The sequence below is a fragment of the Rana temporaria genome, chromosome 4 (genome assembly GCF_905171775.1).
Source record: "Rana temporaria chromosome 4, aRanTem1.1, whole genome shotgun sequence".
In the NCBI taxonomy this organism is placed as follows: Eukaryota; Metazoa; Chordata; class Amphibia; order Anura; family Ranidae; genus Rana; species Rana temporaria.
In genome coordinates this window covers 311,852,806-311,870,970 of record NC_053492.1, presented here as the reverse complement: position 1 = coordinate 311,870,970, position 18,165 = coordinate 311,852,806, and the positions used below count along the sequence as shown (strand labels likewise).

Genomic DNA, 18,165 nt, shown 5'->3' with positions numbered 1-18,165 from the left:
GTAATAAAGAAATTATAGAGTAAAGGAATGGCCAAAGTAAGGCATGCCAGGAGAACATTAGCAGTTTGTGGGCCTAGCTGTTGCTATATCCAGCGATTATTGGGAATAGCTCAGTTTACAGGATAAATTGGTTACAAAGATAAACTACTCTGTTTTTGATAAGGTTGTGTGCATTTTAAGCAGTTGAGAACAGGTGTGTGGCTTGGTCCACAGAGGACCAGAAATGAACACAAAATTCATAATTCATTGGCATAAAAGCAGTTAAAATGTAAAAAAAAGTGAATTAGCAAACACCTAACCACCTAACTGCAAAGTTTGGTCTGGTCATAAAAGTATACATATGCCCTGGTCAAGAAGGAATTAAGAAAATGACTTTGTTGAAACATACCTGCATACTCCTCAGAGTGTCTGCAGTTTCCACGGGTGGCACGATTTTTATGGTTTGTCCTTCCCAAGAACTCCAAATTTCTTCTTCATCCTGGCCCCTCTCAGAGTGCTTGGTCATCAGGAGGAAGGCATCATATGCCACATCTTCGCAGTCTTTAGAGCAGTCTATACCAGCTGCAGCATTCAGCAATTGCAAAATAACCGTTTTTCCTTTAGATAGGTTATCTAGTACAAATACATGCAGGTTCTCAAGAGTAGGAATTATGACCTAAAGCAAAAGGACATAAATAACGTTATTGATATGTTTTGGACTTTAAAAAAAACTTCAGGAGCAGTATTGCAGTCTAATCTTAGCAAAGGTGAGCTTTCGCATAATCAGGTAAAAGGCTACCTGGCTAAAAAGACAATACTGTACACTGTAGTCCTAAGCAAATGTACAACATTGCTATACAAACAGGGTATTTAAATGTATATTAGAACCAAACATAAAAATTTAACAAAGTGCTTCGAACTTTCATTACAGCATTTTGGGTAGCAGGCCCCATACTCTGCTGGTAGTCTGAATTTCAGAAACGCCCTGTTTCCAAGCATCATATACATTTGATCTTCTTGCCAACATACAGAGCAGATTTCTGGAGTATTTTAAGAGAAAGTGCTCTTGGCAGGCACTTGGAGCTGTGCAATCTTTCTCTCCAAGGAATCCCATTTAGATTCATACATCGTTTATAAGGTTAAAAAATACATGGGTCCATCCAAGTTCAACCTAAGTGTGTGATTTGTATTCTCTTATAACTCTCTCCTGAGGAAGCCATCTAAATGATTTCTGAGGTACTCTCATCTATCTACTACCATTTTCTATGGGAGAGTGTTCCAGTCTTACTGCTCTAATATACCCCATGTGTTGGTAAAGCAAAAAATAAATAAAACATTTTAATACAACATTGTGGTAAGAGGTAGACCGATATGGGTTTTTCTCTGGCTGATGCCGATATTTGGGAATCGGGGCGGCCGGTGGCCGATATGTGTAGCCGATATTTTAGGCCGATTTTTTTTCCCCCATCTCAAAAAACCTAGGGTGGAGAGGAGATAATTGTTTAGGGTGGAGAGGGGGTGGGGTGCACCCTGTCAGTGTCACATCAGTGCCTACCAGTGCAGCCCATCAGTGCAGCCCATCAGTGCCACCTCATTAGTGCCCACCAGTGCAGCCTATCAGTGTCCATCAGTGCCACCTCATTGGTGTCTATCAGTGCCACCTCATCAGTGCCCAACAGTGCAGCCCATCAGTGCCACCTCATCAGTGCCCAACAGTGCAGCCCATCAGTGCCACCTCATCAGTGCCCAACAGTGCAGCCCATCAGTGCCACCTCATCAGTGCCCAACAGTGCAGCCCATCAGTGCCACCTCATCAGTGCCCAACAGTGCAGCCCATCAGTGCCACCTCATCAATGCCCACCAATGCACCAGTGCATCCCATCATTGCCCACCAGTGCATCTCACCAGCGCATCACCTCATCAGTGCCAACCAGCGCATCACCACATCAGTGCCAACCAGTGCATCACCACATCAGTGCCAACCAGTGCATCACCACATCAGTGCCAACCAGTGCATCACCACATCAGTGCCAACCAGTGCATCACCACATCAGTGCCAACCAGTGCATCACCACATCAGTGCCAACCAGTGCATCACCACATCAGTGCCAACCAGTGCATCACCACATCAGTGCCAACCAGTGCATCACCACATCAGTGCCAACCAGTGCATCACCTCATCAGTCCCAACCAGTGCATCACCTCATCAGTGCCTCACATCAGTGCCCACCAGTACAGCATAATGTCATTTACTGCCACAGGCATCTCCTAGCACAAGAAAGCTCCATTGTCCCTGGCCCTGACGTACTGCCCCGCCTCTGCCTACAATCCCCAGAATGCAGAGCGGGCCTGTAACAGCCAATCGGAGGCGGCCGCTGCCGACATCCTCCACTCTGAAAAAAAAGGTCCCCTGACGTGCTGCGCGCCCTGCCTCTGCCTACAAAGTCTAGAATGCAGCGCGGGCCGGCAGTTACCGGCCCACGCTGCATTCTGGGCTTTGTAGGCAGAGGCAGGGCGCACAGCACATCGGGGGATGTTTTTTTTACAGTGGAGGATGTCGGCAGCGGCGGCCGCCGATTGGCTGTTACGGGCCTGCTGGTTGGCTGCCGCGCTGGGTGTACCAAGATGGCTGCGGCTCCGGAGCTAGGCCGAAGCCGCGGCCTTTCCTGATGCCTTTCCTGATTACCGCAGCGGCAATCCGCGGATTGCCGCCGCGGTCACAGCATCAGGAAAGGCCGGGGCTTCGGCCTAGCTCCGGAGCCGTGGCAACACTAACGTCCATGTTAAATATCGACCTAATTTTGGATAAAAATCGGCCGATGCCGATTTCTCCAAAACGGGCAAATATTGGCCGATATATCGGCCTGACGATATATCGGTCGACCTCTAATTGTGGTACGCTACAGTATCGCTGTGAGTTAGGGTACCATTCAAAATGAACGGCACCACAAAGCAGTGTGGATCATGCATTAACACAACACACAAATGTGATTGGACCCTATAAACTAAAGTTAACAGTACCCTCTGCACATTCACAATCTTTAGCTGCAGCTTCATGCTCATCTTAATGTCCTTAACGGCTTTACTGGGCTGCTGGTAACAGCCTCTTGACCAAGACTGTACATGAAGAATCTGTTCAAGTAGTTACTGCCACAACAAACAAGAAACTTTAGGAACAAACTTTTACACTTTGTACACTGTGGCCAAAAGCCGAATCCTCGGCTGCCCGAACATCCACTTGACAACATTTTGTGAACGTATGCACTGAAAATCAGGTAGCAGCCTTACAAATCTGAGTCACAGATTTTTGATGGCGAAAAGCCCAGGAGGTTCCTACACACCTGGTAGAATGAGCTCTCACCCTAAAAAGGGAGGAGCCTAACATTCAATTGACGGACCCAATTGGCAATTGAAGCTTTGGAAGCTGTCTGCCCTTTTCTTGGGTCCTTTTGTAAAAACAAAAAGAAAGAGTCAGATCTTTGGATCTCTGCAGATCTAGACAAATATACCTCAACTCAGGGGTGTCCAACCAGTGGCCCGGGGGCCCCATGTGGCCCGCGGTGCCCTCTGATATGGCCCGCGACCTCCTGTTCTGGGATGGCGGGTTGGCAAGCACAGATCCCAGGTTACCATCCCAGAGCATCAGTGTTTTGAATAAAGCCGGCGGTAGAGGACGCATAAGCTGATGCTTCCTGTATAGCGCTGCCTCCTGTCACAGGTGGAGTGATACCAAATGCGCTCTGCCTGGGACAACAATAGCTGGCGATACCTTTAATAACAGTCTTCCATTTAGGTAAGTTTATTACTAAAATCAATGTGTATATATGGGCATATCTGTTCTTCAGTGGTTACTGGGCTGCTTTCAAAGTGTTCCCCAGGTGCACCTGCGGGTTACCTGCCCTGAGCCACAGACTTCTGTTACCTGCAAGTTTGGTGAGCTTTCAGAAATGCACCAAACCTGCAGGATATAATAGAAGTCTATGGCAAAGTGCAGCTAACCCTCAGAAAAGTCACAGGTGCACTGTACTGTACCCATGGTGTGGGTAAACTGCAGAACATTCATTTGAAAGCAGCCCTAGGCTCCATTCATACGCTAAGTCCGACCCAATCAGACCCTGTGGGATGGAGGCAATCCTGCCAGCAATCCTGCGCCCTGACCCGGATGGAGCTAAGGACAGTTCATCCTTAGTGATAAAGGGTGAAGCAGCAGCGTTGACTGTAGGCACAATACCAGATTGCCCGGAAGCCTCTGGTCTTTCAGGGGATACAACACTAGGGATACAACCAAGTTCATCAAGAACTCCTGATGACATAGGTGTGCTCTTCCCTGTAATGTTGCTCTTTTTGGAAGTCATTTATAGCCACAAAACAAAGAGTACTTGGGTGTGTGTAACAACACCCCCTTAGAAGGGAGACCCTTTAATAGGGCTCACCGAGCCCCTATGCAACAATCCTACTAAACTCCTTTAGCCTGCCAAGCAACCCCTGGTGACTCACGTGACCCAGGTAAGAAGAAACAAACCACTGCAAGTGTTTGTTCAGAGACTTCTCTGTGTGCTACAGCTGCCTTCTGGAAGCACCACATGCTTGGCTTACCCAGCTTAAATGAGCTGAGTGTGCGCCGGGACGTTCTATGCATACACACGTGCGCAGTCCCGGTGAAAAGGAGCAGTTGTATTTACTTATGATGCAAATCTCTGTGCGCCAAAGAGACTACAGCACAAGTGCGGCAAAGCCGCTTGCGCCATGGCCGCCAAACAACTGTAAAAAACAGTGGCGCACTTGCGAACGTGCGGCAAAACCAAGTGAAAAATGCGCACGATCGTGCGCCATCATACAGCTAGACACAAGCAAAGAAAGTACACTTTCAAACATCCACAGTTAGCCCAAAACTCCCCCTTATGATCACCGTACACAGGTGTCCAGCCCTTGGCTAGCTTGACTGATTGTTACAATTATTGGGACGCCCCACAATATAATAATAATCATCATCATCATAAAGGTTTCACTTACCCATCCAGGCGCAGGGCCACTTAGAAGCGAAGGGCCCAATCTTCACCCTTCACGGTGGGTTCCAGTCACACTGGACCTTCAGGGACTGGGTACCCTTTCAGTTTTAGGGTCCACTCCCCTGGACCTGTATTCCACTCTGCAGAGTCCAGTGCCCAGAGGCAGCTTACAGGCAAAACCTTGCAGGATCAAGAGTCTTCTTTAGCGGGGCTCGGGTACCATTTATTTCGGCATAAAAAGCCTGTATTCAAATGGATCTGATGGGTCAGTCCCTTGATTCATTTTAAGAACCGTTTGTGGGAATAGAGACCTGGAGCTCAGAGAGCTCCAACAAACCGTGCCATTCACCTTGTAGACACTGATAAAAAACTGATGTGCTTCCCATATGGGAGGGGTTATATAGGGAGGGGCACTTCCTGTCTCAAGATCTTTGATCTACCAGTGTTGTTCACCTGATGAAGTATAACCCAGCAGGTAATGAATAAAAGCCTGGCCTATGTGTCCCATAATGTATGAAAAAGAAATAGCCTGAACACTGGGCATCTGAGAACTCAAAGGTATTTTCGTTGGGCACTTGGTCACCTACATTTTCCATGCAATACATGCTACATAAGCGATAAAGTAAAATGGTATTACCTTTGCATAATTCTTTGCGTTTAGGTATGTCAACAGGTCTCGCACAGGTGCAGAAAAAGTAAACTCTGCAGAAATTTCCAAGTCCTAAAAAAGCATAGAATTTAGAAAGAATAACTCAATACAAAACCAGCAAACTATAAAACTATATTGTTTTAGCAAGACAAAACCAAAAATGTTTATTTTGAAAATAATCCGTTTAATTTAGTGCATGACTTAATTTGGAGCACTCCTTTTAGAGTACTGCTGTATTGGGGATGATTTTCAAAAGGAATAGTATGCACTCGACACAATAACATCGCCAAGACCTAGGTCCCTTGGATTAAATATAGTGCCTTGAAAAAGTATTCATACCCCTTGACATTTTCCACATTTTGACATGTTATAACCAAAAACGTAAATGTCATTTATTGAGATTTTATGTGATAAACCAACACAGACACGAAATTGTGAAGTGGAAAGAAAATGATAAATGGTTTTAATATTTTTTTTTACAAATTAATATCTGAAAAGTGTGGCGTGCATTTTCAGATATGTATTAATCTAGTGGAACCAATTGCCTTCAGACGTCACCTAATTAGTAAATATTTCAACCATGTGTAATTAAATCTCAGTATAAATAAAGCTGTTCTGTGAAGCCCTCCTGTGAAGTTACCGCAAGCCTATCACCACCCAGCTGCAGTAGGGTGATGATAAATGTAAAATTATCACTGGAAAATTTTTCCTACAAATCGTGTTATCCATTTACATGTTTTTCTATGTCACTGAGATGATTTTAAAACTTTGTACAATAAAATTATTGATATTTTTTTTCAATGGTACCATTAAAGTCCTTTAAATTAGTGGTTAGGGTTCTTTTTGTGCATTATATAATTAGGATGTGGTACTGAACAAATACTATATCTATTTAGTAGAGGGATCTCCATAGTGGCCCCTCCTCCAAAATCCTTGGTTTCAGGGATAAAGTTGTAAATAGGTTTAAAGCAGTTAGGTTATAAAAAAAATATTCCAAGCTTTGAACATCTCATGGAGCAATGTTCAATCCATCATCCAAAAATGGAAAGCGTATGGCACAACTGGAAACGTACCACGACATGGCCATCCACCTAAATTGGCAGTCCAGGCAAGGAGAGCATTAATCAGAGAAGAGGCCCATGGTAACTCTGTAAAAGCTGCAGAGATCCACAGCTCAGGTGGGAGAATCTGTCCACAGGACAACTCTGTCATTCACGCCACACATCTGGCCTTTATGGAAGAGTGGCAAGAAGAAAGACATTTTTGAAAGAAAGACATAAAGATGCCCCATTTTGCAATTTGTGAGAAGCCATGTGGGGGACACAGCAAACAAGTGGAAGAAGGTGCTCTGGTCAGATGAGGCCAAAATTGAACTTTTTGGCCTAAAAGCAAAACACTATGTGTGCCTAAAAAACTAACACTGTCAATCACCCTGAACACACCATCCCCACTGTGAAACATGGCGGTAGCATCATGTTGTGGGATGCTTTTCTTCAGCAGGGACCGGGAAGCTGGTCATAGTTGATGGGAAGATGAATGGAGCCAAATACTGGGCAATCTTGGAAGAAAGCCTGTTGGAGTCTGCAAAAGACCCGAGACTGGGGCGGAGGTTCACCTTCCTGCAGGACAACGACCCTAAACATACAGTCTGAGCTACAATAGAATGATTTAGAACAAACCATATTCGTGTGTTAGAATGGCCCAGTCAAAGTCTAGACCTGAATCCAATTGAGAATCTGTGGCAAGACTTGAAAATTGCTGTTCACAGATGCTCCCCATCCAATCTGACAGAGCTTGAGCTATTTTGCAGAGAATGGGTAAAAATTTTACTTTCAAGATGTGCAAAGCTGGTAGAGCTATACCCAAAAAGACTTGCAGCTGTAATTGCAGTGAAGGCTGTTCTACAAAGTATTGACTCAGGGGGGCCGAATACAAATGCACGCCACACTTTTCACCCAATTGTAAAAAAAATGAAAACCATTTATCATTTTCCTTCCACTTCACAACTATGTGCTACTTTGTGTTGGTCTATCACATAAAATACATTAACGTTTTTGCTTGTAACATGACAAAATGTTGAAATTTTCAAAGGGGTATGGATACTTTTTCAAGGCACTGTAAATTTGTCCTGCAGACTAAGACCTAGGTGGAACTTTTCCTTAGCCATAATAATCCCCTCTTCTCTCTCTCCCTTCTGTTCTTCATTTTTTCACCTACTTTTATGAGTTTGTTTTCTTAAAGCGGATCTCCCGCGGCTTAATCGTTTTTTTTTTTATTGCAAATTAAAATGTGTATTAGCACTGCTGTGCTAAACTCACGTTTCCGGTTTTCGTCCGCCCCTCCGCTGTTATTTCATCCAGAATAAAAACTTTTATTCTAGTTCGCGTCCCGTGGCCATCTTGGCTTTGGGCGCTCGATTCCAACAAGGAGCTACTTCCTATTTGCGGTCTCGTGCATGCGCACTGGCGAATGTGCCCGGCGGCGTGAGCGTCTGTGCTGTAATAGAGAAGTTTAAAACGCCCGCCCCTTCCTTTGTTTACATCCGCGTCACTTCCTCCAAAATGAAGTCGCGCGATGTTTGATATCAGCAGAATATTACGAGCTCTGACAATAGCTCCCAGCAGGCGCGGCGCAGGAAACGCCAGAAAACCCGTCTAAAACCCGAGGGGGGGCAGACCGGAACCAAGGCTCAAATATAAGGTACACATATGATAATTAAAATGTAAATAGCCGATTCAGGGTTAGTTTGGAGCGGTAGTAATATGGAGGTATAGTGTAAATGAGGGTGGAGATCCGCTTTAACAATGCACACTGGTGACATGTTTTTGTAAACTACAGTAGAACTTAATGATAACATTACCATCCCAGCTTCTGACTACAAGGTCCTGCTCAACTACTGTTTGGACTCGACTACTACTGTATGATATGAAGTCAGCATACATTGGCGATTATGCAGTACTTGTTACGTGCTCTATGTGAGCTAGGACCATCTAGGATTAATATAAATTCTACATATTCTGTATTTGTAATGGCCAATTTATATGGTGCAATTCTATTGTAGTATTCTATTGTACTGCTAGAAAATTTGGAATTTAATGAACAGATTGAAATATAAAAAGGAGTAGGAGCTGTTCGCTTAGCTAAGTAAATATTCAATTTGAAATGTGAATAATAATAAATAAACTAAATCTGTGTTTACCGCTTAATGCGATTTTTTTTTACCAAAAATATGTAGAAGAATACGTATCGGCCTAAACTGAGCAAAAACATAGGGCCAGATTCAGGTAGACTTACGACGGGCGTATCAGTAGATACGCCGTCGTAAGTCCGAATCCCCGCCGTCGTATATTTAAGCGTATTCTCAAACTGATATACGCTTAAATATTGCTAAGATACGACCGGCGTAAGTCTCCTACGCCGTCGTATCTTAACTGCATATTGCCGCTAGGCACGTGTACGCTGATTTACGCCTAGAATATGTAAATCAGTTAGATACGCCTATTTACGAACGTACGCCTGGCCGTCGCAGTAAAGATACGCCGTTTACGTAAGGGGTTTTCAGGCGTAAAGATAAACCACCAAAAAGATGGCGCAGCCAATGTTAAGTATGGACGTCGGAACCGCGTCAAATTTTTCAAGTTTTACGTCGTTTGCGTAACTCGTCCGTGAATGGGGCTGGCCGTAAGTTACGTTCACGATGAAAGCATTGACGATTTTCCGACGTGATTTGGAGCATGCGCACTGGGATACGTCCACGGATGGCGCATGCGCCGTTCGATCGAAACATCATTTACGTGGGGTCACACTTCATATACATAAAACACGCCCACAGCTTCAACATTTGAATTAGGCGGGCTTACACCGGCCCTAATACGCTACGCCGCCGTAACTTCGGGCGCAAAATCTTTGAGAATACCATACTCGCCTCTCAAAGTTACGGCGGCGTAGCGTATAGGAGAAGGTATGTGAATCTAGCCCATAATTTTTTTATATATTTTCTGGGGAAATTTATTATAGAAAAAAGTAAAAAATATTGATTTTTTTTCGAAAGGTCTGGTCTTTAGCCAGCGAAATGGTCCGTGGCTGAAGTGGTTAAAGGGGTGAAATATACAAAATGATTCTGCTCCCAATTCAACTGGGCAACTGAACGCTCAGTCTTTTTAAGACTACCCTTGTTGCAATAAATGCTTCTGATGTTGAAAGTGCTCATTGTTGATATTTTCCTAACCTCAATGAAAGTAAGCCAATCTTCCCTTCTGCTCAACTAGAGCTGTAATTACTCAACAATAATAAAATAGGGCTCAGAACGTAGTTAACAAGATATGGATATGGGCCCAGCTTCACAAAGCACTTACGCCGACGTATAACACGTTTTGCTCGGCCCATCATTTGCATGGAGTCACGCCTCATTTGCATGGGTTCACGCCCACTTCAACCTACGCCAGCGTGCGACTTCAAAACCCACGCCGCGCTGGCGCAGCGGTGGAAGCACTGGCTTGCTGAATGCAATGCTTGCCTCTCCGCGCTACGTTGGCGTAGCGTACAGTGTTTGCCCTACGGCGGTGTGATGTGCGCCTTGCTCTCTGTGAATCTGGGCCATGGTGTTCATCTTATACGTTGTCTAAAAATTGTTATTGTTATTATACTGTCACCTTTTGCAGTTTCTGCTGAGCTCATTCAGGAACTAACCTTTCAAAAAACAAACAAAACACAACATTTGAAATCAAATGCATGCAATACCTTTCTCAACATCTTCGCAAAACCAAGTGCTTTTGATGCTCTTTCTCTAGCTTCATGGAAAAGTTCCTTCAATGCTCTACTGGTTTCAATAACTGATCTCCTGTGTAAGTTACAAATAAAAATTAGAGCTCTTGCATTCAAACTCAACTGCAGCCTTACCTTTAGGCCCCTTTCACACGGGCGGACTCCATTCTAATTATCAGGAGATCTCATCACATATCCCCTGCTAATCAGAGCAGACAGATGGCAGGTCGGAGTTTGCTCTGCATAAACTGGGTGGACACGGACCTGTCATCTGCCCACTATGCTCTATAGGCAGTTAGGTGTAAACAGAAAATGGTGACTACCCCCTTTTTTTTGGAGCAGACTGAATCGGACCTGGAGGTAAGTGGGTGTAAATGGACACAAATTAAATTATACCCACCTGTCTATAGGGGTGAATCAGGTCTGCCTGAAAACTAACAGGTGGACCTGATCAGATCTCCCTTGTGAAAAAGGGGCACAAGTCTTTCACAGATATACAGACTCCTCCCCTGCACTAAACAGGCTCATTCTAATTTCACTGCATACGGTGAGCTTTAAGTGTAGTTGCAGTAATCAGATAGGGTCCACCTCATTTCCTAGCTGGAAGTCGTCCAGCATCATCTAGTCATTTCCTCCATAAGCCTCACGGTATCTTTTACACTCCTTTTATTCACTGGCTCACATATGCAGCATCACATGGTGGGTATTACATAAGGCAGTCTTCATGCAGCGGCAGTCAAACTAGGAAAGCCCACTCATCCAGACTGAAATTCAACCATTAAGGCATTTTTATATTTTGCAAAACTCCTTAAAAGTGCCAGCCAATTGCTTGCATCAGGGTTGAGAGCTCTTGAGAAAAGTACAGAGATGGGATGATGTGGTGTTTTTAGCGAGCTACAGCATGCTGCTGGTCCCTTCTACTAGCCATGATCTACTTGCTTGCATAAAGAAGCATTGAGACCCAGTGATACTTTATTTTAGACCCAATAAAGGTATGCAATAAAAAGATTTAAAATTTAAATTTGTTTGAAGGGGGAAGGGGACAGAAAAGGCAAAATATAGAAGCCGATTAAAACTTTAGTTTTAAAAATGCGGAGACGTGCTGTATATTATATATATATATATATATATATATATATATATATATATATATATATATATATATATATATATATATATATATATTTTTTTTTTTGCATTTCCCCACAATTTGTCTCTTGCTACATGTACAGAAAAACCTTTTGATCCTGCCAGAAAGCCAGTGAGCTCCTAAAGTCCTGTACACTCTGCTGCACTAAAATTTCAAGCAGTGTTACTAGCCCTGCCCTGTTCACCACTGTTAACTATAGACAGGGCTGCTGATAAGGGAGTAGCACTGGTACTGGGCCTGGGCAGCAGGATAGACCAGATGCAGGCAAGAGAGGGGGTGATCGGTATGGCAGGGGGACATTTACAGAAAACAAATCCCTGCAGTAGCGGAAAGCTGGCTGCTCCTCTTCTCCCTCCTGCTAGCTTTCAGTTGCTGCAGGGAGACACACACAGGGGGTCAGTTCCTGTAATTGTACCCTCCACACCAATCATCCTGTCAAAGATTAGATTTTCCTGCTGCCCAGGCCCCCCTCAGCGCCCTATGACCGCTTTATGGGCACCTTTAAATCCTAGCCAACACCCTGCTTCCCCTCTACCCCCAAAGTTGGGTAGATATTGATGGACCAGGTTGGATCTTTGTTTCTTTGCTGCTTTTACCCTAGAAAAGTTTGCCATTGGAAGTGTTGTTTAGTGCATGGTGAGATAAAACCAAGCATGTCTAAGTAAAAGACTGACAAAAAAAGATTGTTAAATTGTTATAGTGTATTAGCTCTTCCTGCCCGTATGGAATTACTAAGGCTAGCGTATCACCCTTTCACACAAATCATATACAGAGTAGCTTATAAAATATAGTAAATCGCAACCCATGTACAAATGTAACTTTAATCAAGCACAAAGCCATAAGCAATGTCTTCTCATATACTAAATAAATACACTCTTGACTTTTTACACCTAATTTGTTATGTTTATGAATCCCTTGCACATAAGATGGCATGTTTATGTACCCATTATGCATAAGATCATTTACTTATGTTTCCCTTTCAACTGTATGTACCGACATTGTGCAGTTATTATTGGGAGGCGGCCATGACTGATAAGCAGCCCAACCCAAGTAGCAAAATAACCAAATGTATCCATTAAAACTCCTTTCGTATAATTTTAGGGTTAGGTTCTCGTATGCGGTACTATAAAAACAACAAGAAATTCGTTTTCAAGCTGTGTACACTATGCCAAACATTGTTGTATTAAAGGGGTTGTAAAGGTTTGTTTTTTATTTTCTAAATGGGTTCCTTTAAGCTAGTGCATTGTTGGTTCACTTACCTTTTCCTTCAATTTCCCTTCTAAATGTTTTTTTCTTTGTTTTCTTTTTCTGAATTTCTCACTTCCTGTTCCTCCTCAGTAAGCTGTTCAGTAAGCTGTTCTAAATGACTTTCCACCGCTCGGATGATGGTGGAAAGCTTACTTAGGAGAAACAGGAAGTGAAAAATTCAAACAAAGAAAAATAACATTTAGAAGGGAAATCGAAGGAAAAGGTAAGTGAACCAACAATGCAACAATGCTTAAAGGAACCTATTTAGAAAATAAAAGACGAACCTTTACAAACCCTTTAAGTAAGCAATCAGTTCCATCAAATTGATATAAAAAAAAATAAAAAAACACTTTGAACTTTTTCCACCCTACTACAGGCATCATCTGCTTCTACCAATTTTAAGACCTCATGCACACTGGGTGTCAAAACGCTGCTTAGACACACCCCTTCATGTTAGCCTATGTGTTCATGCACACATAGGCATCTAAAGGCGTATTAGAAGAGGAGAGTTTAGAGGCTAGAAAAAAAAAAACCCTCAGAACTTGCGCATTCAAGAGCAGCGCTTTTGGCAAAAAAAAAAGTCAAATGCGCTTAAACACGTGTACACACTAGGTGTGTTTAGTGCTTGCAAAATGTTGCGTTTTTTCCTACTGGGGGAAAAGGCATTTAGAAGAGCTGGACAAATGCCCAGTGTGCATACGACTTGACATTAACACTTAATGGGTAAATGTGGCTGTGCAGAAACATCAGTAAACATACTTGGTTTAAAACCTATCTCCAGGGAGAGAACAGATCTTTCATGCCAAGGTTAAATGCTTGTTTAGGTCCAGGGTGTTGCAAAAATGTTTATACTTACCTGGCCTTCCACTACTCTGGCAGCTGGATCCTCTACTCCCCTATGATCTGTCAGTGGAAGGTTTCTTGGCATCCTCACAATGCAGGGCTTTGGGTCTGCATTGTAATCAATGACGATAGAAGCCCTACAACCTCCTAGAGCAGGGGTGTCAAACTCAATTTCATTGTGGGCCGCATCAGCATTATGATTGCCCTTAAAAGGGCTGGTTGTACCTTTAAGATTAGATGTCCAGCGCATCCCCATCCCTTACATTAGATGTCAAGAGCCACCCCACCATCAGAAGTTGAGTCCCCCAGCCTCCCTTACATCACAGTGCACCCCATTTCCTTTTGCTGCTGCTGCTGGGAAGAAGCTGGATACATTGCTTGAAAGCAAAAAGTAAGGGTCTGGAGTAGGACCAGAGGAGGGCTGGAGCTCTCGTGCAGCTGCAGGAGAGGTGCGAGGGCCACATGAAATGGCCTGGAGGGCCAGATTCAGCCCGCGGGCCTTGTGTTTGACACCTATGTCCTAGAGAATAGGCGAAAAGAGGTCCTACAACCTAGAGGGAACTTGCGGGATCGGGTAACTAAAATCGATGTTTGCACCCCCCTTTAGACCTAAACAAGAATTTAAACCCTTGCAGTGTGGGAGGATTTTTCTTTTCTGGAGCTTACTTTCCCTGTTTAGTTTTAAAGGCTTTTAAACCACAGGACTTCTTTACCAGAGCAGCACAGCCATGTGAGAAAAACCTACATATAATAATCAGATTTCCAGCGTTCTTTATAAACACACAAAATAATATTTGTTGGTAAGCATCCCTAAAACTGCAGAATACAAATGAGCAAGTCAACAGATGAATTAAATCCTTTGAAAAATATCCACATTCGTACAAACAAAAGCAAAGGCTGTCATTACCATAGAAACAAATGCTTTGCTTCCTTATTAGGGCAATAACGTAATGCATTACATAAGGAAAACTCTTCAGGCCAAGATTACCTTATTTCATCAGAGACACTGCTATCATCTGTGCTGGCCCAGAATTCGTCACAGCTGTCCTTTAGGCCAGAGTCCAGAAACTTCCCAGTGGATTTCAGCAGCATTCCTGCAATATCGCTAGAGCAGAAATGTTCAAATGACAGTCTACTCATGTAAGATCATATCCTAATTATATTTATTAAAACATTTTAAATCTGCAAATGCTGTTATTAAAACATTTATTAAGCAACATCTACATTGTTAGAAGATGCTCTATGCTCTTTGAATGCATGTGTCTCAGATTATTCTCTGCAGAGGGTTCCTCAAAATAACCATACTACACTTGTTCAAGGGGCTTTGAACCCCAGAATCAAGAAATCTTCAAATAATGATGTCCAATTGATGAGTGGATTACTACTATAAGAAGGCAGTCGTGCCTTTGTTCACAACCCCTGAGCCCCCTTCAGACCTCTACTTTTATCATAGATTGGTCTGTTATGGACCTTATATGATGTTCTTTGCTGATTATTCCTTCTCTCTTTGTTGTACAAAATTTAATAAAAATGGTCTATTAAAAAAAAAAAAAAAAGGCAGTTGGCCCACGTATTTGCTTTTCACACTGTGCCAATCTGACTACAGGCTGGAGATCCTGACATCCAATACTAATATTCCAAAGAATTCCATAGTGTGTATTGAAAGTCATTTTACATGCCAAAACAAACATTTATAAAAAGGTGGTTGTTAACAGGGAGCTGTGGTGGCTCAACGCGATTGGCACTGCGCTGACAAGCCATTCACCTCTGCAACTAGGGGTTCGGATCCCGGTCTCGGCTACATGTGAATTGAGTTTGGTGGGTGTGCTCTGCGAGGTAAGCCTGCGCTTAGTACGCCCACCCCCCTCCCACAAAAACCACCACACTTACACGCACTCGAAATTGAGTTAACATGCACGCACTTTGACCACGCGGTCTCTAAAAAGAGAGGCAAAGGACTAACGGGGCTGGTTGAGCGGGCTAGATCCTCTCACTCCCTTATACGGAGTCCCTCTGCCCCGTTGGGCTTCAAAGCGGAGCAGGTAGGGCGGGCTGTGTGGGAGGACCCCCTCACACACCCGCCATTGCCACCCGGGGCATGGAGAAAAGTGGCAGATTGCCTCTGGGGGAGGCCTGCCTACTCCCAACTCCTGCAGTCCGGCTCCTCTCTCGAGTACACGCACAACATACACTTTAAAAAAAAAGGTGGTTGTAAAACTCTGAAATGAAATACGAACATCCTCTATAGTGTATAAAAAGGTGAGGTTTTGTTGATCTGCTTATTGTGGCCACATCCCTTATATTTAGAAGATAGAGATACCCCCTACTGACCACAGGACTTTATAGGCTCAATGAGTGTACCAACGTATGAAACATTAATAGTTCAATATTTATTGGTATCAAAAAATGTGCAATAAAAAATGTACATGCATAGCATATGAATGACATCTACCACACAACGGATACAAAACATCTGGACTGTCAAACTAAAGTTGTTGCATAAACCAAACCTCCAATGCATTTCAGAGTCCTTAAAACTCCTTTTTCAGGGAAAGTTTAGCAATTGTTGTAGCAAGTCCGGTCTCACTACAGCAGAGTGCGGCAAGCGTTACTTCTTCCATCTTACCAGCTTCATTTGGTGAATATCCGCATGCAGTGATCATTCTGAATGCACACGAAACGTTGCTCACAATCCTCCATACAGATAGCCATTGGACAAACAACCCCTGAGACACAAGTTTCACAGGGGTTGCCAAGATACTACTAGCAAACTTTTGGGTCCTTCATTTTAGGTGATCCCAGTGTATGTCTTTTTGAATTACCTTGCTGTTTAAGGAGGCCATCTATTCCTTTCTGCTTCGTCCATCCCCTTGCCTCTGCTTGACTGGTTCCTACTATTCTTCACCTATTTTTATTCCACTACTGGCTGAGTATCATTCTCATCTAGGTATTACCTTTTGTACAAGTGGTAAACTTTCCCTGAAAAAAGGAGTTTTAAGGTGGTTGTTAACCCACTGTACCAACATAGTCTTATACCCTTTGTATTATAACATCTGTTCCTGTGTACTGTAAAAAAAACTGCCGATATGTACCTGGACAAGCTGCACTCCGGGCGCTCAGCTGACATGTCAGCTACTTGTTTCTCTAGCTTAGAGCTGCAGTGGACGGGGCCGAGCCCAACAATCAGCTGGAAGCCGGGAGCCGTTTACACAGTTACAGATCGGCTGAGTTTTTATATTACAAAGGCACAGGGACAGATGTTCCAATGATACAGAGGGGATAAGAAGATTTATGATCAGATACAAGAGAAGCAGGAGCAGGGGAGGTGGGCGCAGGTACGAGCAGAGAGGGGAGGGGGAGGAAGACGGAGGACACAGACACAGGGGGAGCTGCAGCTGACAGAATCTCGCAAATGGACCACGGTATCAGGGGCTATCTCCAATGATTATTGAACTATTAATGTTTTATACAATTGTACACTCATTGAGCCTATAAAGTCCCGTGGTCAGTAGGGGCTATCTCTATCTATCCTCTATAGTGTGTACTTGTCTCAATCCAGAGCACTAATGCCCTGTACACATGATCGTTTCATCCGATGAAAACGGTCCGATGGATTTTTTCATCAGATATCCGATGAAGCTGACTTTCATCAGTCTTGCCTACACACCATCAGTTAAAAAAACGATCGTGTCAGAAAACACAACGACGTGCTGAGAAAAATGATGTTCAATGCTTCCGAGCATGCGTCGACTTCATTCTGAGCATGCGTTGATTTTTAACTGATGGATTTCCCCACAGACGATCGTTTTTTTTTTAAATGGTTTTTTAACCATCAAATAATTTTAAAACAGGTTCTAAGTTTTTTCACCGATGGGAAAAAAACTGATGGGGCCCACACACGATCGGTTCGTCTGATGAAAACGGTCCATCAGACCGTTTTCATCAGACGAACCAATCGTGTGTACTGTCTGCTGCCTTGATACTCTTTATCTGCAACATTTATTTCTGACAAGCTCACCTGGCACCAAGTAAAAAAGTGACAGGGGAGGGATCTCCAGCACACAGCCTCTGACTGACAGCCTCAGCTCGGTTCCTGTGTGCTGTGTGAAGGGGGGGTATGTAATTTCCCTCCAATCAGCTCTCACTGAGCTCTGCAGAGTAACTTTTAAATTCTGAACATTGAACAGCTGCAGAAAAGAGTGCTGAAGATAAACAGGTACAACTTATGTAGGAGGATTGCTTTAATCTCTGTGTATCACCTTAGGCTAGTGACTTCACTGGGTATATGGAAAGGTTCACAACCACTTTGTGGTGACCGCTTGTTTTAATTTTTACTGGGTGTTCCAGCCAGTGAGTCTTATTTTCAACTTAATTTAATGGGCCAAGCCGTTTAGATATAGTAGTAGTTAGAGAACTGACACAAACCATTCGACATCAACAGGGGTCCTTACAATGATCAACTTTTTCTTTTTGGGACAAGAGTTTTACATAAATAACAATAGCTGTAACTGCTTATAAAGTGT

The 18,165-nt window shown here is 43.4% G+C and overlaps 1 protein-coding gene across 7 annotated transcripts in view; it reads right to left on the bottom strand.

The window, feature by feature from the left end:
- Positions 1-18,165, bottom strand: part of MAP3K4 (mitogen-activated protein kinase kinase kinase 4) — a 218,890-nt gene that overhangs the window by 101,124 nt on the left and 99,601 nt on the right. For all 7 annotated transcript variants that reach the window (XM_040350607.1, XM_040350609.1, XM_040350606.1 and 4 more), the window contains 4 exons: positions 14,631-14,747; positions 10,378-10,477; positions 5,626-5,709; positions 389-655 (listed from right to left, as the gene is read on the bottom strand). In XM_040350607.1, the coding sequence (XP_040206541.1) occupies positions 389-655; positions 5,626-5,709; positions 10,378-10,477; positions 14,631-14,747 (568 nt within the window). The remainder of the gene's footprint in view (positions 1-388; positions 656-5,625; positions 5,710-10,377; positions 10,478-14,630; positions 14,748-18,165) is intronic.